The sequence below is a fragment of the Hylobates moloch genome, unplaced genomic scaffold, assembly GCF_009828535.3.
Source record: "Hylobates moloch isolate HMO894 unplaced genomic scaffold, HMol_V3 SCAFFOLD_15, whole genome shotgun sequence".
Taxonomy (NCBI): Eukaryota; Metazoa; Chordata; class Mammalia; order Primates; family Hylobatidae; genus Hylobates; species Hylobates moloch.
Genome location: NW_026652290.1, coordinates 11,531,475 through 11,555,311, shown reverse-complemented (window position 1 = coordinate 11,555,311; position 23,837 = coordinate 11,531,475). Strand labels below are relative to the sequence as shown.

At 50.5% G+C, this 23,837-nt stretch overlaps 1 protein-coding gene across 1 annotated transcript; it reads right to left on the bottom strand.

Moving 5' to 3' along the window:
• Positions 1-3,193: 3,193 nt before the first annotated feature.
• On the bottom strand, positions 3,194-15,198 carry CACNG1 (calcium voltage-gated channel auxiliary subunit gamma 1). The gene is made up of 4 exons (XM_032177483.1): positions 14,864-15,198; positions 5,731-5,805; positions 4,757-4,894; positions 3,194-3,951 (listed from the first exon to the last, which is right to left on the bottom strand). The coding sequence occupies exons 1-4, from the start codon at positions 15,090-15,092 to the stop codon at positions 3,725-3,727; spliced, it is 669 nt and encodes a 222-aa protein (XP_032033374.1). The 5' UTR covers positions 15,093-15,198; the 3' UTR covers positions 3,194-3,724.
• Positions 15,199-23,837: the final 8,639 nt, after the last annotated feature.

Here is a 23,837-nt window from a genome sequence, read left to right as displayed (position 1 = left end):
CAGGAGTTCAACACCAGCCCGGCCAACATGGGGAAACCCCGTCTCTACTAAAAGTACAAAAATTAGCCTGGCATGGTGGTGGGCGCCTGTAATCCCAGCTACTCAGGAGGCTGAAGCAGGAGAATCACTTGAATCCGGGAGGCAGAGGTTGCAGTGAGCTGAGATCGTGCCACTGCACTCCAGTCTGGGCAACAGAGCGAGACTCCGTCTCAAAAAAAAAAAAAAAAATCACACAGTTCCAAGCAAGGAGTGAGAAGCCATTGGCTTCAGAGGCCAACCAAGGCTTCAGGGCAGATGGCACTGTTGTTCCGTGGTTGGGCGCTGGGTGGCCTTCAGAGCAGGGCCTGCATGGATCCTGAAGTGAGGCCTTCAGTCCCTGGCAAAGCCAACCATTTTCCCCTGTGGACATCCTTCTGGCAAGCAGCATTTGGCGGGTGGGGAGTAAGATGTTTTCCCTCCTTGGTTTGGTCAACTCTATTTTGCTTTGCTGTGTTGCCTCTTTCTGGGGCAAACGCCAGGATGCATGGCTCTCTGGCGACCAGCCTCCAACCCTTTGGTTTGTATCACAGTTCTGGCTGTGCTGAAGTATATCTTAAAAGAGTTAAAAGCCTGGGAAGCCGAACGTATTCTGTTTGGTGGATATTCCATTCAGATGTGTTTTGGGGGGACCGACCCATAGGCACCCATGGGGAAGTAGAAAATGCATGCCAAGGCCCCAGGCACGGTGGCTCACACCTGTAATCCCAGCACTCTGGAAGGCTGAGGCAGGTGGATCACCTGAGGTCAGGAGTTTGAGACCATCCTGGCCAACGTGGTGAAACCCTATCTCTACCAAAAATACAAAAATTAGCTGGGTGTGGTGGCAGGCACCTGTAATCCCAGCTACTCAGGGGGCTAAGGCAGGAGCATTGCTTGAACCCAGGAGACGGAGGTTGTGGTGAGCTGAGATCGCACCACTGCACTCCAGCCTGGGTGACAGAGCAAGACTCCATCTAAAAAAAAAAAGAAAGAAAGAAAATGCACACCAGTCTGATTCTGCTAAAAGTAAAAATAGTAATACAACAATAATATTGGAGCCAGGCATGGTGGCTCACACCTGTAATCCCAGCTACTCCAGAGACTGAGGCAGGAGGACCTCTGGAGCCCGGAAGTTTGAGGCCGGCCTGGGCAGCGTAGCAAGACTCCAATCTGTTAAAGAAGAAAAAGCAAGTTGGGCGTGGTGGCTCATGCCCATAATCCCAGCAATTTGGGAGGCCAAGGCTAGTGGATCGCTTGAGCCCAGGAGTTAGAGACCAGCGTGGGCAACATATCAAAACCGTGTCTCAACAAAAAACGAAAAAAATTAGCTGGGTGTGGTGGCGCACGCCTGCAGTCCCTACTACTTGGGAGGCTGAGGTAGGAGGATTACTTGAGCCCAGGAACTTGAGGCTATAGTGAGCTATGACTGTGCCACTGTACTCCAGCCTGGGCACTGTACTCCAGCCTGGGCACTGCACTCCAGAGTGACACCCTGTCTCAAAAAAGAAAAAAAAAAACACCAATAATATCAACCTCCAAAACGGTTATCAATGGGATGAAGTTTTCTCTCTTCCTTTTTACTCATAAATTGTGGCCCCAGCTCCCTGGCTGGCCGGGACAGTCGTCTTCTGATTCTCCTTTACCTGGAGCAAGTTTGTTTCCTGGCTCGATCTTTGCATCTTTGAGTGAATCTCCTCTGACACCCCTCCTAGCCCAGCCCACACCCCCGAGGTACCGCAAACTGAAATAATGAACTTCCCCTCAGCTTTCAGATGGGACCAGTAAGGGGTTGATATGGGGGCTGATGGTTGTACAGTTTTCCTCCAGAACAGTCATAATCATACATTTTTCATACACGGTCAGATAGTAATATTTTCAGCATTGCAGGACAGAAGATCTCTGTTGAAACTACTCAATGGTGATGAAAGCAGCCACAGAATGGGCGTGGCTTGGTGTTAATCTAACTTTATTTACAGACATTGAGATGTGAATTTCTTATCATTTTCATGTGTCATTAGATATTCTTCTTCTTTTTATCTTTAAATTATTTTATTTTTATTTTTTGTAGAGATGGAGTCTTGCTATGTTGCCCAGGGTGGTCTTGAACTCCTGGCCTCAAACAATCCTCTTGCCTCAGCCTTCCAAATCACTGAAATTACAGGTGTGAGCCATGATGCCCAGTTCCTTGATTGTTTTGGGGGTTTTTGGTTTTGTTTTGTTTTGTTTTTGAGATGGAGTCTTACTCTGTTGCCCAGGCTGGAGTGCAATGGCGTGATCTCCGCTCATTGCAACCTCCGCCTCCCGGGTTCAAGCAATTCTCCTGCCTCAGCCTGCTGAGTAGCTGGGATTACAGGCACGTGCCACCATGCCCGGCTAGTTTTTTGTGTTTTTAATAGAGATGGGGTTTCATCATCTTGGCCAGGCTGGTCTTGAACTCTTGACCTTGTGATCCACCCATGTTGGCCTTCCAAAGTGTTGGGATTACAGGCGTGAGCCACCGTGCTTGGGCTTTTTTTTAAAAAAAAATTTATTTATTTATTTATTTAAACATTAAAAACTATAAAAACTACCTTTTGCTTGTGGGCCATACAGCAAGAGGGGGCAGGCCAGGTGTGGCCCACGGGCCATAGTTTGCCAAACCCTGCCCTAGAAGCAGGAACTCCAGTGGGTTCTCTGGGGTGCAAGGCAAGGATCTCATCAGCTGATCATGTCTGAATTCCACTTCAGAAGCCTGGGCAAGTACTGCGGGGCTTTGGAAGGCAGAAGAGTGCAAATCATGGCTCTCCATGTGGCCCTAAGTGTCTTAACTGCTAAGCCCTGCTTCCTGATGTTCTTCACAAGAAAAATCCAGCAGCAGAAATCAGACACTGGCTGGCTGCTTTAGCGCTGCGTTGGCACCAGGTGCGTTGCATGCCAGGCTCTAGAAATAACCCCTCCTATTTTTAACACCCTTGCTTCATCAGAGGGTTTCTAGTTTCTCCCGAAAACAATCTCAGGGCCTAGAGATACGAGCTGGAATTCAGAGCCTCTAAGCCACGTGCGTTGCCCTCTTGTCCCCACAAAAGTCCTCAACATACCCGGGTGACTTGCCTTCCCTTCTCATTCGGCGTCAGGGGGACCCTGATGTGACTGGGAATCCGAGCGATTTCTATGCAAGGCGCAAGGAAAACTTGAGTTTTCTGAGAGCTTTTTATTTCAAGCCACAGTCAGATTCTACCCAGTTAAAAATGCTTCCCAGGGCTCCTGGAAGCCAAGGAGGGGACGCTGGGCTCACCAGAGAGGGTGTGTTTTATCACCGAGAAAGAGACAGGCTGGCTATTTACACAGAACACCCAGAACCGGCAAACACAGGTTGTCCCTGCAATGTTCATAAAGGACAACTGGAGGCAGCTTATCAGAGGCTGGCACAGTGGGGACACCTCTGAGCTCCAGGGGAAGTTGGGCCCCTGCAAAACACCTGTCCACCTGCTAGCTCTGCCTCCCCCAACTGTGGCCAGGTTGGGACTCACGTCCTCTTGCCCTATTCCCACGGGAGCCTGCGGCGGCCCAGAGGAGCTCAGAGAGAGGAAGCAGCCTGCGACTGTTGCAGGGGGGCAGATGGGAGCAGGGTGGAGCTAAAATTGCTCCCGCCTCCTCTCTGGAAGGTTCCAGGCCAAGACCCGGTTCCTGGGGAAGAAGCCTGAGGGTCGCTAGGGCCACAGGAGGGCTAGTGCTCGGGCTCAGCATCCATGCAGGACTCCCATGGGTTCCGGGGCATTCGAGGCAGGGAGAACAGCAGGAGGGCAAGACCACCGAGGAAGAGGAGGACGAAGGCGGCACAGGCGCAGGCAAAGGACCAGGAATAATAGTACTCGATCCAGACTGTGTCCTCACTGTCAATCATGCGCTTCACCGACTGCCGCATGACCTCCACCGAGACGAGGATGCAGAGACCTGGGGGCAGAGCCAGGCACGCTCAGGGACCGAGGGGCGCCTGCCGTAGCCACCAGCCCCACCCTAGCCTGTGTGCATGGAGGAGGCGGTGACCTTGCCTTGGGGGAAAAGCTGTCTCAAGGCAGGTTCTAGCTGGGAACCTGCAGAAGGATCCATTTGTCCACCCACCACCCTATTCCTGCATCCCTCAGAAGGGCAACCATGTGGCCAGGTGTGGTGGCTCACACCTGTAATCCCAGCACTTTGGGAGGCTGAGGCAGGAGGATCGCTTGAGGCCAGGAGTTTGAGACCAGCCTGGGCAACATAGTGATGAGCCCTCTGTCTCTACAAAAAATTAAAATAAAATGAAAAATTAGCCAGGTGTGGTGGTGCACGTCTGTAGTCCCAGCTACTAGGAGGCTGGGGTGGGAGGAACCCTTGAACCCAGGAGTTCGAGGCTGCAGTGAGCTGTGATCGTGCCACTGCACTCCAGCCTGGATGACAGAGTGAGACCCTCTTCCTCGTCCCCCAAGAAAAAGAAAGAAAGGCGACCACGTTTCTTTCCTTCTTTTGTCAATCATTCTCTGGGCAGTTTCTTTGGAGCCTTGAGGGTTGAGTCGTGGGGAGGAATGGACAAACTGCCAAGCTCTCTCTCCCTCCAACCCACCTGCAGTCGCTGAGGGCCTGGCCAGATTTGCCCCTGGATGGGGATGGAGCCTGGGAAATGCCCCTCACCCAAATCTCACGGTGGGCACGAGGGTGGAGTGGAGAATCCCCTGTGACATGGTCCCCTGGCCCTGGCGTTCAGGCAGAGCCCCCAGTCTACCTGCAAAGGCGTAGAACATGGACGCAGGCCGCAGCAGGTAGTCCCTCTTCTTCCCGAGGGACAGGAGGACACAGAGGCTGCCCAGGATGACGAAGCCAAGGCTGAAGATGGCGATGGCGGCTGCCGAGATGCTGTACTCTGCAAACACAAGGGACACCCAGCATGCGGCCTCAGCCCGGGAGCTCTTGTCGTGGCTGGTTAGGGACCACACCATGCACCACAGTGTGTGTCAGTGTCTGTGTGTGTCATTGTGTGTGTCATTGTACGTGTGTGTCAGTGTGTGTCTCTGTGTGTGTGTGTCTTGTGTGTGTCATTGTATGTGTGTATCTGTGTGTGTGTCATTGTGTGTCATTGTGTGTGTCATTGTGCGTGTGTGTCAGTGTCTCTGTGCGTCTGTGTCTTGTGTGTGTCATTGTGTGTGTGTATCTGTGTTGTGTGCGTCTGTGTGTGTCAGTGTGTGTCTGTGTGTCTGCCCACTCACCCTGTGTGCAGCTGTCCGGGCACGGGCAGGCACGGGTCTGTACTCCCGACAGTGGGTGTGCGTCTGAGCTCTGTGGATCCTGAAAAGCTGGTACTCAGGGAGGGATTTCTAGGCCAGGAAGGGACTCAGACTGTCCCTGCAGACTCTAACTATCACATCCCACCAAGAGCCACCACGGGGCTTCTGAGCACTTGTTCCACATCCACAGCTCCCTTCACAACAGCTGCCCTTGGGTAGGAGCCTACCAGGAGGTCCTGCTTCCGCAAACGCTCCCTGGCCCCAAGGTGTGGAAGCTCCAGGCCCTGGAGATGGAAGGTGGCTGCCTGGGGCCTCCGGAGTGGGGAGGTGACAAGGCTGTTGTTCAAATGCACCACGGGCTTCTTCTCATCAGGCGTAAGGAAGTCAGTGCTTTTGCCAATGACTTTCTGGCCCAGTGATGCACGACACAGAAGTCCCCTCCTGTCACCCCAAACCCCTTTCCACCCAGGCTCACCCTTCTGAGTGGTGAATTCGAAGATCTCCGAGCTCTCGCCGGGGTTAAAATGCCTGAAGTAGGAACAGTTCTTCTCTGCAAAGGAGGAGACAGACTGTGAGTTGAGGGGAGCAACCTGTAGCAAGGACAGAGGCTGGCAGAGAGCGTGGTGTCATTCTGCTGGGCTCTGGCAGCCTCTCTTCTCCCCAGATTCTTAATCTGGGCTGAAACATCTGTCTTTGACCCTTAGAACAACATCTCAGTGGGATGATGAGGTTGCCTGGAAGGCTGGGAGGTCTTCAGGGAGCTGAGGCTGGATGAGTCTGCAGGGCAGATGGTCTGTGGGTTCTGCACCCCATTAGGCAGACGGGGTAACTGAGGCCCAGGCTCAAGCCGTTTTTCAGGGTGTGCAGGGTGCACAGTCAACAAAGAGCCAAACAGCAGTCGCTGTTGGGGCTGATTCTGTCCCCCCAGGGGACACTGGGCGATGCCTGGGGACATGGTGGTGGTGAGAGGGGTACACCTGGCACCCAGCCGGTAGAGGCCACAGACGCTGCTGAACATCCCACGACACACAGGTCAGGTCCTCCCAACATAGAATGATCCGGGCCAAAATATCAAGAGTGCCAAGGTTGAGAAACCCTGGATCAACCCCAAATCTAGGACTGTACCTCTTATCAGAATCCAGGCACACCCTGGTTCACTGGTGGGACCTGGCAAACAGGGTTTTTCAACAGCTTTCTGGGAGATCCTGACGTGCAGCCAGGATGGGAACCCTGCTCCAGGCCCCTTAAAATGCCCCGCAAAGGGCTTTTTCCGAGTGGCTATTGGGATGGCCTGGATGCAGATGGAACCCCTACGAGGGCCGAATGTGACCATCATGTGGTTTCACTGGGTCCCTGGTCTTTTCGAGACAGCCCAGATGAGACCTGCCCCACAAAGCCGCTTGGCCCACCTGATAATTGTCATAAAAGCTATGGAAAGTCTGTGGGCAGTAGGAACGCAAATCTGAATTTGATGAGGGAGAGGGGAGGCGCTCAGCACAAGGAAATTCATGCTGATTTAAAATATAATTTCACTTCCATTTTTCTCTTTCAGTCTCTCTCTCATAGCTAGGTATACTATAAAATGAAAGCACAGGCCGGGCGCAGTGGCTCACACCTGTAATCCCAGCACTTTAGGAGGCTGAGGCAGGAGAATTGCTTCAACCCGGGAGGTAGAGGTTGCAGTGAGCTGAGGTTGTGTCACTGCACTCCAGCCTGGGTGACAGAGTGGGACTCCGTCTCAAAAAAAAAAAAAAAAAAAAAAAAAAGCACAGTCTTATTTCTTGCTAAATGCAGTTTATCTTCTTTGCTCTTGATTTAGGAAGTGGATGAATGGGTTATTTTATATTATGTTTCCTTCAAAAACTAAATTAGTTTGCTTTTTATTTGTGGAGGCCCTTCATTGATTTCTTTTCCTGTGGGTCAGTGACCCTTAAATACAAAAACATCTCTTTCTCTAGTTTAGATGGTGTCTAGTTTGTCAATTCATTTCTTCACTTCCAGGCTTCATTTAGATGCTCACAAGGTGGTTGATGCCTAGTTCTTTCTGGAAATGTACCTGCAGTGATACCAAGGCTTTTCTTTGGGATGAAGGCTTTCTTTAATCAGACCTAAATCATTCTTCTTGCTCCTTAAGCCTGTGGTCTCGTACCATTCCCCTCCTTCCCCCCAAAGCTGGGGCTGCTGCCTCTCCTGAGGCTGAGGAAGGAAATGACCCCTGGAGATGGGATCTGGTTTAGCAGCAGTACCCTGTTCCTGGCATAAACAGCCTTCTCTGTGTGCTTCTATATTTAAATCACTTTCCTTTTGAACCGCATTACCTGGGGTGTCTGACTGCCGGTTGGTGATGTCAGAATTGGTGCTCTGCTATTCTCTCTGGGCATCCGGTGCTTTTTAAAAGCATAATGCAGATCTCTTCTATTTGTTAGATTATTAGCTGTAGATCTCTCAAATCACTGCTTCAAAATGGCCCATGCTATGTCATAAGTCTCCATGTGTCTCCCTCTGGACAAAGAAACATTTCTGTTTCTGTTTCGTTCTTGAAGGGCCAATTTCAGTTGTCGGAATTGACTGAATTCAAGTGTATTTCATGGTCAGCTGCCTCCCTGACTGCTCGAAAGCCATAAGTGAAAATCCTTCCCAGTGGAGGGCCCTGAGATGAGGGCCACGGAGTGCCTTGCTGGGGCACAGCTGTCTGCACCTGGTGGGTTGCTGAGATGACTCTCACACAGGTAGCATTTGGCTCGCCAAAGCCCCACCAGATAAACACCAGGCTCCATCTGGCTGCTGGCTGCTTGGATAGAAATGATCCTAACCCAGACACAGGGGTAGGCTACGTGTCTGCAGGAGCCAGGTTGTGAGCTTTTGGGGGGATGCTTTTCTTTTGGTGGTCCAGGTACAATGTTCCCCCTCCTTCTTCTCCATTAAGTGTCCTCAGATGGAGGGAGGGGGCCTCCAGTGGGGAGGATTCCTTCTCAGGGTATCAGGAAGCCTCAGCTTCACTCTTATGTGGCTGAACTGGGGGCCTGAGGACCGATAGGCAGACCCTGTCCCCTCTCTTGGGCTTAGCACATGAAAAAGACCAGTGTCTCCTGCCCTGAACCTGGGAGAAACATCCACTCCTGGGCTATGTGGCTGCCCATTGGAGACCATAAACCCTTTCATGGTCTCTGATGGCCCCTGTAGGGATGGGGGCACGTCAGACCCAGGCCTCATTTAGGACAAATCAGGTCAGGCATCTGCCCATGTCACTCAAGAGGGTGCAGGGTCCTGTTCAGATGGACAGACCCTACTATGAGCCCCTTCCCTCTCTGCCCTGTCCCTGGGTCCAGGTGGATATTATTTGGGAAACTGAGCATTCAGGGCAACGTAAAGAGGAAGGATATCCGAGGTGGACCCATTTTAGTCATGGGTCAAGAGGAGAGGGACCGTGACAGTCCTGTGCAGACTCTGAGTCTTCCTGCCTCTGCCTCTGAGATGTCGCTCTCTGCCCCGCTGCCCTGGCTTCCATCACACTTACACAAAGCTCAGGGATTGCAGCTTTGCTTCCGACTAAGTCAGCAAAGATTCCAGTGCCAGGATGATGATCTGGGGTGTTAGGAACTCTGAGGTTGTGCCATTCTCCTTTGTCTCTGCAAATGGCTTATGCTGATTTTAATCTCCTTATTTCTGTAAGACTTGGTGGTTTAAAAATATTAAATGGGTTATTTATTAAAAATATGGTAAACTCAGCTCTCAGACTTGACTGGGGGATGGAATAGTCTGGCTAACCAAGTGTTCGGTTAAGGGCATTAGTAACTGTGCAGAACCACGTGTAGTGTGCCAGTTTCAAAGAATTAGAGCAGAAGCCACATTTAGCTCCAAGCTGAACTTGAGTTAATAGGGATATTTCTTTGATAGCTGGAACAGCTGGCAGGATTAGCGGATGCCTTGGGTTATCACTGAGAATGTATCAGTGTGCCAAGTGACAGTCCATGGAGACTTTCGTATATTCAAAGATACTTTGTGGATTTGTCCAAAACCAAAGAAACTGGTACTTTAGGGATGCAAGGAAGCCTCTAACTTGCATTGATGTCAGTGTTGTTTTTAGCCTTTTGGTAAAAGAAGTTCTATCAGCCCCTGACAGTGGTTTCTCTGGGCTGTGTCTCCTCCCACACCTCTGATTGAAGAATTTTATAAAATGGGCTGGAGAAATCCCCAAGACCTGACCCTAGAGCTTCAGAGCACTGCTCTTCCATGGGAGAAGACTGGCTTTGGCCTAGGCCTCCGGCATGGACTCCTGTGGGTGGTGAGGGGAGCCCATGAAATTCCTGGGGTCGGTAGTATCATGCTGTTTCATACAGTCCCAATTCCCGCACTGAGAGAAGATGGATCAGTAGGGAAAATGGGGCACTAGGCAAAGTGGGACCTGGGGCAACCTGCCTCCTTGCCCTAAAGAGGCAGAGCCTGAAAGCAGCAGCACTTCACCCAGCCCAAGGGCAGGGGATGGCCTCTCTGCGAGTTCATTTGGACTTTCAGAACACATAGTCTCTCCTATGGGAGAGGCTCCTACTCTCATTCCGAAGCATTGGAATTGGTCTTAGATGTTGATCTTGTACATGGAAGTCCTTCTAAGACTGTTTGGAGGACGGTAGAAAAATTAGACAACTCTTGCCCACTGAACCTCCAACATTCTAAGACTAAGTGAGACCTTGAGAAGTCTCCACTGCACCAGCTTCTGGTCCAGCTGCCCTCAAACTATGCCATGTCAAAAGCTGGACTCCTTGTGTTCATTTGGGTCAAAGCTTTTAGGAGCTGTGTTTACATGCACAATAGAGGGTGTGAGAAGGAACTGGAGGGAAAGGAGGCTCTGGATTCAAGACTTGGGTGGAGAACTTCTATTTGTTAGCTGGTTAGCCTGGGGAAGGCTATGCTCAGCCTCCATGTTCCTACCTGTAGAATGAGACCCACCTGTAAAATGAGACCCACCTGTAGAATGAGACCCACCTGTAGAATAGGAACCACCTGTAGAATAGGAACCACCTGTAGAATAAGAACCCACTCACCGGGTTGTTGTAAAGTAGTTAATGTATTGACTAAAAAGGTGAATGTTAGGGGTAATTGTCTGAGTGTGAGTCCTGGCTGCTCTGCTCATCACCTGTGTTACCTTGTCAAATATCTCAACCTCTCAGTGGTTCATTTTCTTTATCTGTAAGATTGGGATGATGATAATAGCACGGCCTTCATGGAGGTTTCTGTGAGGATTAGGTGAGCTAATATATGTATGTCATCCCACCACCTTCTGGACTTCATGGATTTGGGAAAAAATTGGCTGTTCATCTTATTTAGGATTCCTCATATGTGGTGAGTTGCTTCTTTCCGTTTTTAAGATTCTCTGTCTCTGTCTTTCAACAGTTTGATTATCATGTGTCTAGATGTGGGTCCCTTAGAGTTTATTCTACCTGGAGTTCATTGAGCTTCATAAATTTGTAGATTTTTAACGTTTTTCATCCAATTTGGGAAGCTTTTGGACATTATTTTTCGCATACCTTTTTTGCTCTTTTCTCTCTTTCCCTCTCCTTCTGGGACTCCCTTTACATACACTTGATGGTGTCCCATAAGTCTCTGAGGCTCTCGTCATTTTTCTTTATTCTTTCTATCTGTCTGTTCCTCAGACTGGCTAATCTCAATTGACTTATCTTAAAGGTCACTGATTCTTTTGCCTGCTCAGATATGCCATTGAGCCCCTCTAGTGAATTTCTCATTTTAATTATTGTGCTTTTCAACTCCAGAATTTCTATTTTGTCCTTAAAAATAATTTCTGTGTCTTAATTGATAGTTTCTATTTCATGAGGCATCATTTTCATCTTTAATTCTTTTGATTGTTTTTAAAAGTTGTTTGGATATATTTACTATAGCTGATTTAAAGTTTTTGTCTAGTAAGTCCAATATCTGGCTTCCTTAGGGATCTATTGACTTCTCCCTGCCCCATGTATGCCCCATATCATTTTGGTTCTTTGCATGTCTTGTATTATTTATGTATGTGTTTATTTATTTAGAGACAGAGTCTTGCTCTGTCACCCAGGCTGGAGTGCAGTGGCATGATCATAGTTCACTGTAGTCTCTAACTCCTGGGATCAAACAATTCCCTCACCTAAGCCTTGGGAGTAGCTAGAATTACAGGCACATGCCACCACTCCTGGCTATTTTGTGGTTTTTGTTTTTTTTTTGGTAGGGACAGGGTCTTGCTATATTGCCCAGGTTGATCTCAAACCCCTGGGCTCAAGCAATCCTCTCACTTGGCCTCCAAAAGTGCTGGGAATACAGGAGTGAGCCACCACACCCAGCCAGTATTTTTTAAACAATATAATGTGGCAACTCTGGAAATCAGTTGTTCCCCCTTCTTGAGGATTTGTTCCCATTGTTTGTTTAGTGACTTTTTTGAACTAAGATGGTAAAGTCTGTGTTTTTTGTCATGTGTGACCACTGAAATCCCTGTTCAATTAGCTTAGTGACCAATTAGAAATTTCCTAAAATGCTTGGCAACAATGCCTCTCCCGGTCTTTACTGAAGGGCTCTGCATATGACTTTCACGCTCAGCTAAGCCACCCACATCTCTGCCTTAGCCTTCACTTTCTGCTTGAACAGAGCCTCAAGATACAGCAGAGAGTGCTTAGGGCCTTCTCGGGTCTTTCCCAAGCATGCATATAGCATTGTGCATGCATGTGGCCTCCTAGATTCCCAGGAATATGTTGGAGCTTTTCAATGCAACTTATGGACATCTCAGTCTCCAGTTTTTTGGTTTGCCTGTTGTTTTCCCTAACTGTTGTCTACTGCCTCAGACAGCCATGGTGTTAATCAATCATCTCTAATTATTTTCAACAAACATCCCCAGGGAGAAAGACTATTTGCACTGGATGAGCTCAGAGTCAGGTCAAACAGAAACAGCTTCTCAAGTGGGGGTTTTCAGGGAATCACCAGACAGGTCAAATAACGACAACTCTCTGGGAATGGGCCTTTGATCCAACCCCATTCTCTCCCCTCCAGAGGCTACTGGGATGCTGATTTTCACTGTGATTATAGAATGTTGGTTTGCAAGTTTACCACAGAGCTGGGAAAGGGAAACAGGAATAAGGCAAGTTAAAACACCACAGAACTCACTGGTCCTCCTGAGATTCACCCATTTTTCTTGCTGGATTGCTGCAAGACTTTGGTTAATTTCCAGAATTCTGAAAATGTTGATTCTGACCATTTCTGCCAGCCTTCTCATTACTTTTATGGAGAAGAAGATTTTTGGTGGTTCTTTTTCTATCTTTTTTTTTTCCTGATGTCTTTCAAAGTTAATACATGTAAAGCATTTACAACAATATTTGGCACATAGGGTTACATCTATGTGCCATTATTATTATTATTGTTGTTAATAATAAATGACAGGCCACATATGAACCCACTTCCTCCCTCCAGAGAAGAGTGGTCCCAGGGAGCACAAGAAGGGCAGATGGGGAAGGAGAACGATGTCCATTTGTAGAGAAAAGAGAGGGAAAAAGGCAGGAACATACTTTGGAAGATTACCGGGGGAAAGGTAGTGCTCAGTGTCACAAGTGTGGGAGGTATGGTTCATAGCTGGTTAGGCTAAGAAGGCAAAGAGGTAGATCCTGGTCAGGCTCAAGGCCAAGCAATGCCTGTTGGCCCCCTGCAATTGGTCCAGTCACCTCTCACCAGCCTGTCTCTTCCTTGTGTGGATTCTGCTCACTGCCCAGTCCTCTGCTCTGACTTTAAAAGGCAGATGGTTCCAAGGACGGGTGAACAGGACTGTAACAGCCTGTCCCCATGCGTGGTCCCTGAAGAAGCTGCCTTGCCCTGCCCTGCCCTGCCCTGCCCTGCCCAGGGGAGTTGGCTGGAAGGTGTTCCTGTTTATGGGTGTGCTCAGCAGTGGCCAAGGGGCATGGGCATCCGGGCTATGCGATACCCTGCAAGCACATAGCCACACCTGTCACTCTCAGCCCTGGGACTTGGTGTTTCTACAATAGCTGGGCACTTACGAGTCTTCTGGGCGTCCAGTGGGGCTGAACAAGGGAGGGGATCTCTGGAGCAAGCAGGAGGGAAGGAAGAGGGAGCAGAGACAAGGGAGGATGGGTTCTGGGCTCTCTGCCTCACACGCAGACTGCAAGATCTTCGGGGACTCAGCCCTAGTGTCCTTGAAGGACAGGTTTCAAGGAACACCTAGTCTGATAAAAGAGGAAATAATCCAAAAACCAGGTGGGACATCACGCTGTCATCACCCTGCTCCACTGCCACCGTGGATGGGCGTCTGTAAGCCTGGGAAGGGATCTTACGTTGCTGAGAGTCAGTCCCATATTTTATAGAGGAAGAAGCAGAGGCTGAGGTGAGCTTTGTCCTCCCTGGATGGTCACTTGAGGGTAGCGGGCAATGGTGACTAGATCCCTGGCCACCTGGTCTCCATGTAGCACTCTTTCCTCTGAAGTGCTGTATTTGCTAAGAATCCAGAAGCCTCTGCATTTGCAGAATAGAGGCTAGTCATGCAACTACCAGGTACCCCTGAAAAGGACCTTAACTTCAACGTGTGGTTCGGTCACATGGTAGGAAATCGAGGAATATGCTTAAATTACAGGGTGAGGAAATGCTTTGCAACTCTGACAGGGTCTGAGCTAAGACAGTATGCATAGAAGACCGAAGTCCTGACAAAAGGATGGGTGGAGGTCGGGCATGGTGGCTCACGCCTGTAATCCCAGGACTTTGGGAGGCCAAGGCAGGTAGATCACCTGAGGTCAGGAGTTTGAGACCAGCCTGGCCAACATGGTGAAACCCTGTCTCTACTGAAAGTACAAAAATTAGATGGGTGTGGTGGCGCATGCCTGTAATCTCAGCTACTGGGGAAGCTGAGGCAGGAGAATTGCTTGAGTCCAGGAGGCGGAAGTTGCAGTGAGCCAAGATTGTGCCACTGCGCTCCAGCCTGGGCGACAGAGCAAAACTCTGTCTCAAAAAAAAAGAAGGTTGGGGCAGGTGGCTCACCCACAGCCACGTCCTGCTTCACAGAACCTGTGCAGCTGCTCCAGGCCCGGGGCCCACAAGGGCCCATGCTTGGTTTCATGTGCTGCTGTCACTGCCTTGAAATCCTTGGTAATTTGGAGCAAGGAACCCTGCATTTTCATTTTGCACAGGACCCTGCAAATTCCATCACCTGTCCTCTCTCCTCTCCTGCCTTGAGGCCAGGAACAAACCTGCCAGCCCCATGGGTCCCCCTAGCCTGAGGACACAGAGCGACCCAGCTTGTCTTTGCAGGGAGAGAGTGACCAGATGGGGCCCAGAAGTGCCTGGGCTGGTAGAGCTGCAGTTCCTTTCTTGAGCCTGCCCAGCTCTCTGCTCTGGACAAAAAGCCCCAAGGTCCAGCCAGACAGAAATAGCTGGGACAAATGCCCTCGTCTTGCAACCCAGCCCCAGCCACCAGCACCGCACATGCAATTCATATCTTCTTCCCTGGGCAGAAAAGGCTGGGCGGCTGCCCTATTTCTAGGCAGAGAAACCTGCCTTCCTTCACATGGGCAACTTTGCCAGGGGGACGACAGGGAAGGGCGGGAGTTGGGGATTGGGACGGAGGGTGGGTACGTTACCCCCGGGCAGGGTGATGGACCCGCAGGTCTTGCTGTCGTCCATGGGGATGCGCTTGGTACAAATCCGCCAGAGGCCGAAGTGGGCCGCCTCACAGGTGGTGTTGTGGTGCTCCATGTGGGGGCTCAGCACAGCCCAGTGGTCGGTTACCACGGCTGTCATGGCCAGCACGATGCCTGCCAGGATGCAGAAGAGGGTCATGCGGACCTTCAGCATTTTGGTCTGGGACATGGTGGTCGCCTAGGCATGAGTGCCCTGGGCAGGGTCCGGCGGCTGCGTCTCCTAGGGCAGGTGACAGCCGAGCTGGGGGGGTGGCAGTGGTTGTCGGTCTGGGAGTGGCCACTAAGTTTAGTGTGCCTGGCTGAGCCAGAGTGGGCTGGCCTTGGGGCTGAGGGACGCGGGACGTGCTGAGCAGCTGCCCAGACGTGTCAGGGGCCTGAGGGAGGCTGCTATTAATGCCCGTCTCCAGGCCTGGCACCGAGGACGGCTTCTGCTCGGGTTTCAGGGTTTTCTGCCCCTCTAGGAGCCAGAAATACCCCAGTGCGGTGGGGCAGGGCGGCAAGGAGAGAAGGCTCTGGATGGTGCATTGAGGCCTCTGTGGAGTAGCAGCTCAGGGTGCCTGAGTTGGGAGAGGGCGAGAGGTGGGCAGCAGGGCCCCGGGGGTGGGAATCTGCGTGCTCTGGGCTGATGGGAAAGGGCAGCCCAGGCCAGGGGAGGAGACCAGGAGCTGTGGTCTCCATGGCTGTCCTGGGCTCCCACGGGGTAAGCCTGTTACCGGCAGGGCAGTGAGTAGGTTCTCATCGTGGGATCTGGGGGGCTGGGATTCTGTCTAGGGACATCCCGGGGACCCCCTCCAGGGCCTGTGGAGTCCACCTCTTAGGCAAGCATTTTAGCCACAAACCCCACGGCATCCCCCAAACCATAGGAAGATTTTAGGTGGTTCCCACGCCTGGCCTTACCCAACTCTGATCCCTCCACGAGGACATTACTCCCTTTTCAATTCTCTTTCCATCCCCAAAACCGGGTCCAGAGCAAAGCTCCGTTCGAGGTCAGTGTCATTATTGCCCGTAAAGTGTCCTTTGAAACAAAGCGAGAACGGCCTGAAGAGGATGAGGAATCCTGCTGGACTTGGTCGTTCTGTTTTCGGGGCACTGTGTTTGCTTTTGCCTTCTATTAACAGCAGGTGATAACGATTTTCCAGTTGTGTTTTAATTTGCAAAATAAGTGTGTGAGTAAAAAAGAATGAATAGGTTGATTTATAGGGGATCGTTAGGAGCTCATGTGTGTGCAGATACGGCAGAGAACACAGAAAGCCCGGGATCGACCACCTTCCGAGGGTCCTGTGAACCGTCTGGCCCCCAGGCTGGTCCCGGAGGCTCTGGCCTCTACGTCTCTACTGGGTTGTGTCATCTCTTCCTTCTCAGCTCACAGGGTGGCCGTTTTTGGGTGTAGCCGAGAGGCTGATGCATGACCAAGAATAGCCTCCTGAGCTGGGTGCGGCCTTGAGCTTCAAAATCCTGGCCTCAGATTGACACGATTTACAGAGACTCTGCCCATGTGGACAGAAATGTTTCAGCCTCCAGCCTTAGAATCACAGAAAGTTCATGATGATGATAATCAGAACAGTGGCTCATCTTCAGTGAGTGCTTACTATCTACCAGGTACTCTGCTAAGCCTTCATCCATCATCACAGCTACTCTTCACACCAATCCACAAGGGGACTACAACTGTTACTGCCATTTCACAGACAAGGACATGGAAGCTCAGAGACATGAAGTCACTTGTCCAAGGTCACACAGCGGGAAAATGAGGAAGCCAGGTTTCAGGACCCAGAGCCCAAAGTCATAACGAATGGTTGGAACTGGGAAGAAACTTCAAGATCTATTGTGACAGATTAGGAATCTGCAGCCCAGAGAGGAGACGTGACGAGCCAGGACCACCTGGTGAACAGCCCCAAGGCTGAGCTGAACCCTCGTGTCTCCAGCCACAGGCTTGTGCTTTTTGCAGTTCCATCCAAACTTTCATATTTTTAAAATCAGTCTCTTATCCATATTACAATCTCCTGAGAGCTTCTTTCCCCACTGTTCTCATCTCTGCTTCCCTTCCTCCCTGTCCCCCCACCTCTGTGTTCCCTGTGGGCGCTAATCCATCACAACTGACTGATCACTGACTGATTGTTGACATATGCCGCCGCCCCTGCTTCAGCTCGCGGAGAAACTGCCTGTCACCAGGTGGGTAGACCGTCTCCATGGGGAACTCCCAGAAGCTGGGACATAGCCGCAGCCTCTGAGCCCTCTCTTGTTGTTTGTGGGGGCCCAGCCTCAGGATCCTGGCACCTGGGGATCTCAGGGGGTGCTGGACAACTTGAGCAGACCTACTGAGTGCCAGGCACCCCAGCAAAGCAGTAGCTGGGGAGCCAGAAGAGGGTTCCAGTGTTTTAAGACAGAATATCTAACAAGAAGCTATTTAATTTTAGCATTACAAGTAAATACAGTGTCATTGGAAGAATGAAAGTGTCTTTTGAATTTCCTGGTGTGGTGGGGGTGGATGCCCTAAGCTCTTCGGTGCCAAGAGCCTCTGACGGCCTTGGAAAGCACCCTGAAAGGGCCCAGCCCAGAGGGTGCACCCAGCGCCAGCCATGATGACATTGCAGGCCCTTCAAAGATGCCAGGCCTTGGTGAGGATAGCAACCAGGAACTTCTGCTGCTCTTTCCCTCAGTGGGGGGCAGGTTTGTGCCCCATGCAGGGGTCCAGAGTCCTCCGCCCCAGTGCAGTGAAAGCATTAAAGATTGATGGCCTCTGCCTTTTGAAGTCATCTTTGTGTAAGTCGCATCACAAGACCGGCAGCTGCAGCTACCGTGGGCAGGTAGCTTCTGCTTTCTCTTCCCTGTTTACTAAAAGCTCCCTCAAATACACCTTTTCTGCTCACAGATGTACTGCCACGCAGCCTGCCTGGTTCCCCCAAGGGCTTGGCAGGGCCAGGAAGGGACTTCAGTAGCCACAGGCATTTGCTGAAAGTTGGGCAGGGCAACATTCATGTCCTCCCCCCAGATCTCACCGTTTCCAGGGCAACAGGGAGAGGAGCATCTCAGGGAGGCAGCATGCGAGAGGGAGACCAAGCTAGAGGGTGATGGAGCTGGCCAGCCCCAAGCAAATCCCTGCACTGCTTGGCCCCAGCTGTACAGCTTCCAGTAAGTCATTAGCCTTTCTAAGCTGCCTCTTGTAAAATGAAGGCAACAGGCCTGGCTGCGGAGCAGGTGGAAGGGCTGGAGGGAGTGCATTGGACCAGCTTAGCCATAGTAGGCGCTATGGGCTGAATCATGTTTCCCCCAAGTTCATATGTTGAAGCCTAACCCCCAGTGTGATGGTGTGTAGAGGTGGGATCTTTGGGAGATAATGAAATGAGCTCATGGAAGTGGGGCCCTCGTAATGGGAGCAGTGTCTGTATTAGTCTGTTCTCACACCGCTAATAAAGACATGCCCCAGACTGGTAACTTATAAAGGAAAGAGGTTGAATGGACTCACAGTTCCACATGGCTGGGGAGGCCTCACAATCATGGTGGAAGGTGAAGAAGGAGCAAACGCATATCTTACATGGTGTCAGGCAAGGGAGCACGTGCAGGGAACTGCCCTTTATAAAACCATCAGATCTTGTGAGATTTATTCACTATCATGAGAGCAGCAGAGGAAAGACTCACCCTCATGATTCAATTACCTCCCACTGGGTCCTTCCCATGACACGGAATTATTACAATTCAAGGTGAGATTTGGGTGGGGACACAGAGCCCGACTGTAGCAGTGTTCTCATAAGAGGAGACCAGAGAGTGGCCGTCATGCATTTAATAGAGTATTGAGTACTTGATTCAGCAAAGGACGTAATGGTTTGCCCTGGATGCCTGGCACTCACAGTGTTGTGGGAAATTTGGGGGGCTCCTTTCCTGTTCTGTTTTCCAGATGTTGATGCTTATTTGCACCCATGAGATGTTTTTATCCTATCCACACCAGCCCAACTCCCTTTGTTTCGCAATGCCCCTCTGCTAGCTTCCACTTCTGGCAGCTTTTTCTGGCTGCCCTGACCACAGTGGCCATTTCCCTCCCTGTTGATCCAGGACCCTCCTGAGGCCTCCAGAACGTACAGGCCAGCCAGGGCTTGGGCCATAGTTAAGTTGGGGCACAATAAGGCCCACGCCGGGATTTCTGCCCTGCCAAGCAGAAGAAGACCCACTCCCTGCCCTTGAGGAGTCCACAAACTACTAGGGCATCTGAGATCATACTGGGAGGGGCTGTGGGGTCTCCTGGGACAGAACTCAGCCTGCGTGGAGAGGTGTGGAGAAGAGGAGCTCCAGGCAGGACACGGGCCCCTTGGGAGACTTGAGCCCGCAGCTGCAGTTCTCAAAGTGCGCCCTGTAAAGCCCTGCAGGAGGAGAGCAGGCAGCCCATGATTTAAAGACTTTTATGTTTCTTTTTTTTGAGATGGAGTCTCCCTCTATCACCCAGGCTGGAGTGCAGTGGTGTGATCGCAGCTCACTGCAATCTCCGCCTCCAGGGTTCGAGCAATTCTCCTGCCTCAGCTTCTCAAGTAGCTGGAATTATAGGCATGTGCTACCATGCCCAGCTAATTTCTGTATTTTTAGTAGAGACGGGGTTTCACCATGTTGGCCAGGCTGGTCTCAAATTCCTGACCTCAAGTGATCCACCTGCCTCGGCCTCCCAAAGTGCTGCAATTACAGGTGTGAGCCACCATGTCCTAAAGATTTTCATATTTCTTTTCATGAGGATCTGAATTGTATCATTAATATAATTTCTTTAGGGTAAGGTCAAATTAAAAGTGACAACTTAAAGAAAAAGATGAAGCAAGTAATTGTACAGGTGGTGCCTAGGATGTGGTGAGCATCATGCCAGTGTGCCGGGGTGGCTGCTGTGTGGAGCACCCAGCTGTTAGGGAAAGCGCATGTCCTTTCTGGAAGTGACAGTCATAGCCTGGAACCCCAGCTTTGCTGTTGACTGTGTGTGTGTGCCTTGTGAGAGATGGGTCACCTTTCTGAGCCTGTTTCTTGCTCACAAAGAAAGGAGGATCATAACTACCTCAGGAGGTTATAGCAAGAATTAAATGCGGTAATGCGTGTGTGCACGTGTAACATGTACATGAAGACTGTGAAGTATGTTACTTCACAAGAAGCTTCATGGGACTCTGAGAGGGCTGGGCACCTGCAGTGTTGGTGCCCATGGCTTGGGCAGCAGCAGGAAACATTTTGTTGAGCAAGTCAGAGTCAAAAGATAATGATGATGATTTTCTAGCCAAGAGAGTAGAAATTTGATGAGAACCTGCCAATCCCCATTGACTGTCCGCCTCACTACTCTCACTCTGGGAATGCTTCTGGAGAAATCTGATGATGACAGTGGTTCCTGCAGAATGGGTGGTGATGGAGCTAGGGAAATATTATTTTGTGACTGTTGTCATTCATTCATTCGTCAAACACTTACTGATCACTGTAGGGCTATTAGAATATGAATGAGACATCAAGTCTGCCCTCTAGAAGCCCACAGTCTGGTGGGAGAGTCAGGCATCAACTAACATGAGTCTGCTCTGATGGATAGCAGAGGGCATGCTGGGAACATTGGTGTTCAGTAAAGGGTTAACTCAGCAGGCCTGGGTTGTCCAAACCCTACACATTCCAAAGAAAGAACTGGCCCTTAACTTTCTCCTGGGAGATAACCTCTGTGCCCTTGGAATACTCTACCTGATAAGAATGTTTTTGCCTAGCTGGAGTCTTGGACAACACCAGATAGTTTAGGCTAACAATGTGATTGATGGTAAGGGCCCTGGACCACCTCAGATAGTTTGACCTCTGGGATAGGGGACTGAATACTGAGTAGCTAAGGTCAGTCACATAGGCACCGACCCTCAATAAAAAACCTGAACACCAAGTCTCACCTCAGATGAGCTTCCCTGGTTGGCGACACTTTGTGCATGTAGTCACACAGCACTGCTGGGAGAATGAAGTCTGTTCAACTCCCTTGGGGGAGACGACTGAAAGCCCACGCCTGGTCTCTCTTGAACTCTGCCCTCTGCACCCCTTTCTTGTGCTGATTTTAATCTGGATTCTCTCACTGCAATAACCTGCAACCATGAGTATAACAGCTTTTCTGAGTTCTGTAAGTCCTCCTAGTGAATCATTAAGACGACTCCAGGGCAGCCTTGGGGACCCCTGGCCCACTAGGGTAGGGACAGTGACACTGGAGGGGGTAGTCAGGAGACCTCATGGGTGAAATGGAGGCTGAGTGGGGTGAGGACAGAGGAAGGAAGGACCAGCTGGCAGGAGAAGAGCAGGCGTGGAGGTTATGGGGATGAGGGTCCAGATTCTAAGCTGCATAAGTGGTTAGGTCTGGGCAGGTGCAAGGGAGGCAAGGGGGGGAACAGAGAGACATGGCTGGAGAGATCGGTGGGGATCAGATCTTGCAGAGCCCAACAAGTCATGTCAGAAAATAGCGTACTTTTGTCTAAGAGTATCTGGAGCTGTGGAAGAGGTTTTTTTGTTTTGTTTTTTGTTTTTGTTTTTTGAGTCAGGGTTTCGCTCTGTCACCCAGTCTGAAGTGCAGAAGGCGATCTTGACTCACTGCAACCTCTGCCTCCCGGGTTCAAGCAATTCTCCCATCTCAGCCAGGACTACGGGCACCTGCCACCATGCCCGGCTAATTTTTGTATTTTTTTTTTTGGTAGAGATGGGGTTTTGCCATGTTGGCCAGGCTGGTCTCGAACTCCTGGCCTTGAGCAATCCACCCACCTCGGCCTCCCAAAGTGCTGGGATTACAGCATGAGCCACCGTGACCAGCATGCAGAAGGGTTTTAAACAGAGCATTGATGTGTCTACATCTACCTGGATGATATGGTTTGACTGAATCCCCACCCAAATCTCATCTTGAATTGTAATCCAAATTGTAATCGCCACATGTCAATCCAAATTGTAATCCCGACATGTAATCCCCACATGGTGGGAGGTGATTGGATCGTGGTTTTCCCTCATACTGTTCTTGTGATAATGAGGAAGTTCTCATGAGATCAGGTTGGTTGATAAGTGTCTGGTGCTTCCTCCTTCTCTCTCTCTCTTTCCTGCTGCCTTGTGAAGAGAGTACTTGCTTCTCCTTCGCCTTCTGCCATGACTGTAAGTTTCCTGAGGCCTCCCCAGTCATGTGGAACTGTGAGTCAATTAAACCTCTTTCCTTTATAAATTACCCTGTCTCAGGTAATATCTTTGTAGCAGTGTGAAAATGGACTAATACTCTGGCCCAGCAGCAATGCAGGCAATAGAAGGGGTTGAGATGGAAATAAAAGCCTGAACAAAGACAGAGATGGCAGTGGGAACCAAAGCAGGAAGGGGTCTACTGAGAGGACCCACAGGTGGGAGACCCAAAGGGATTTTGTGAGAGACTAAACATGGAAGGAAGGAGCTGGGATTTCAGACTCAGAGGCCGGGGTGGACAGTGATGCTACTGACAGACAAGATGAGCTGAAGGAGAAAAGCCTGAGTGTTCAGGAGATGGGTTCGGGCTCAGGCACCGTATTCATTAGATACAGGCCATGCTGCTATCACAATGAGACCCCCAAAGGCAGTGGCTTAACTGGGCAGAAGCATGGCATGCCTCTCTTTCAAGCAGTCTGGCTGGCAGGGTGATATTCTCCATCCAGTCATTAATGGAACACAGGTGCTTTCTGTCTTATTGCTCCACCATGCTCTGGGGTATCGTCCTCGTGTGCAAGGCCAGGGTTACTAACATGGTAGCTCCAGACCACAAGAAGGGGGAAAGAGTGAGAGTTCAAACCAAACAATTTCCTTATAAGCAGTGGACACACTGGTTGCACAAAACACTTAAATTGTTGAGAACTTATACCTCTGACCATCTCCAAGGGCCCCGGAGATTAGCTGGGTGGCCAATTAGCAAGCTACAGCTCTCTATTACCGTGGAAGAGGGGAGAAAAGATTTTGGGAGACAAGGTCGGTCTACCGCAGACACACCAGGAGGAGATCTGGAGCTTGGGGAAGGATCTGAGTTAGACATATGGACTTGGTGGTAGTTGCAATAGTGAGAGGGAATGAGGTTACTCAAGGGAAGTGATGAGGTAAAGAGGAGAGGAGCTCCAAGAGTGGAATCCGGGAGTTCTGTGGCCTAAGATATAAGGATACAGAATGGAAACCAAGCCAGCAAAGGAGAAGAGAAGGAGAAGGCAGAGAAATAGAGGAAACCAAGAGGGTAGTGTCTTAGAGGTCAGCAACAGAGGACAGCCCTAGAAGGCAAGAGTGGCTGATAAGTTCTGGCACTACAGAGGTCAAGATTGAAACATGTCCATTGGTTTTGACAACTGGCAGGTAAAAAATCAAGGCAGACTGCAGTAAATTGAGGAGGGAAATGGGAGGCGAGGAACAGTAGACAAGTGTAGACATTTTTGTGAAGTGCTTAGCTTAGAAGAGAAGGAGAGGCATGAGGAAAGTTTGGCATTTGCCGTATTTTTTTTTTTTTTTTTCTTGAGATGGAGTCTCGCTCTGTCGCCCAGGCTGGAGTGCAGTGGCGCAATCTCGGCTCACTGCAAGCTCCACCTCCCGGGTTCAAGCCATTCTCCTGCCTCAGCCTCCCGAGTAGCTGGGACTACAGGCGCCTGCCACCACATCCGGCTAATTTTTGTATTTTTAGTAGAGACGGAGTTTCACCTTGTTAGCCAGGATGGTCTCGATCTCCTGACCTCGTGATCTGCCCACCTTGGCCTCCCAATGTGCTGGGATTACAGGCGTCAGCCACCGCATCCGGCCTGGTATTTGCTGTTTTAAGACAGAAATGCAAGATTCTAGGGGAGAGGATGGGAATGAACAGACCTCAAATGAAAGGGCTGGCAATAGACAGAAAGAGGGAGGTGACCTCCCCCACCAGGATGGAAAGGACCAAGCAAGAGATGAGTCATGAGGGGTGGGGAGGTGAGGGGAT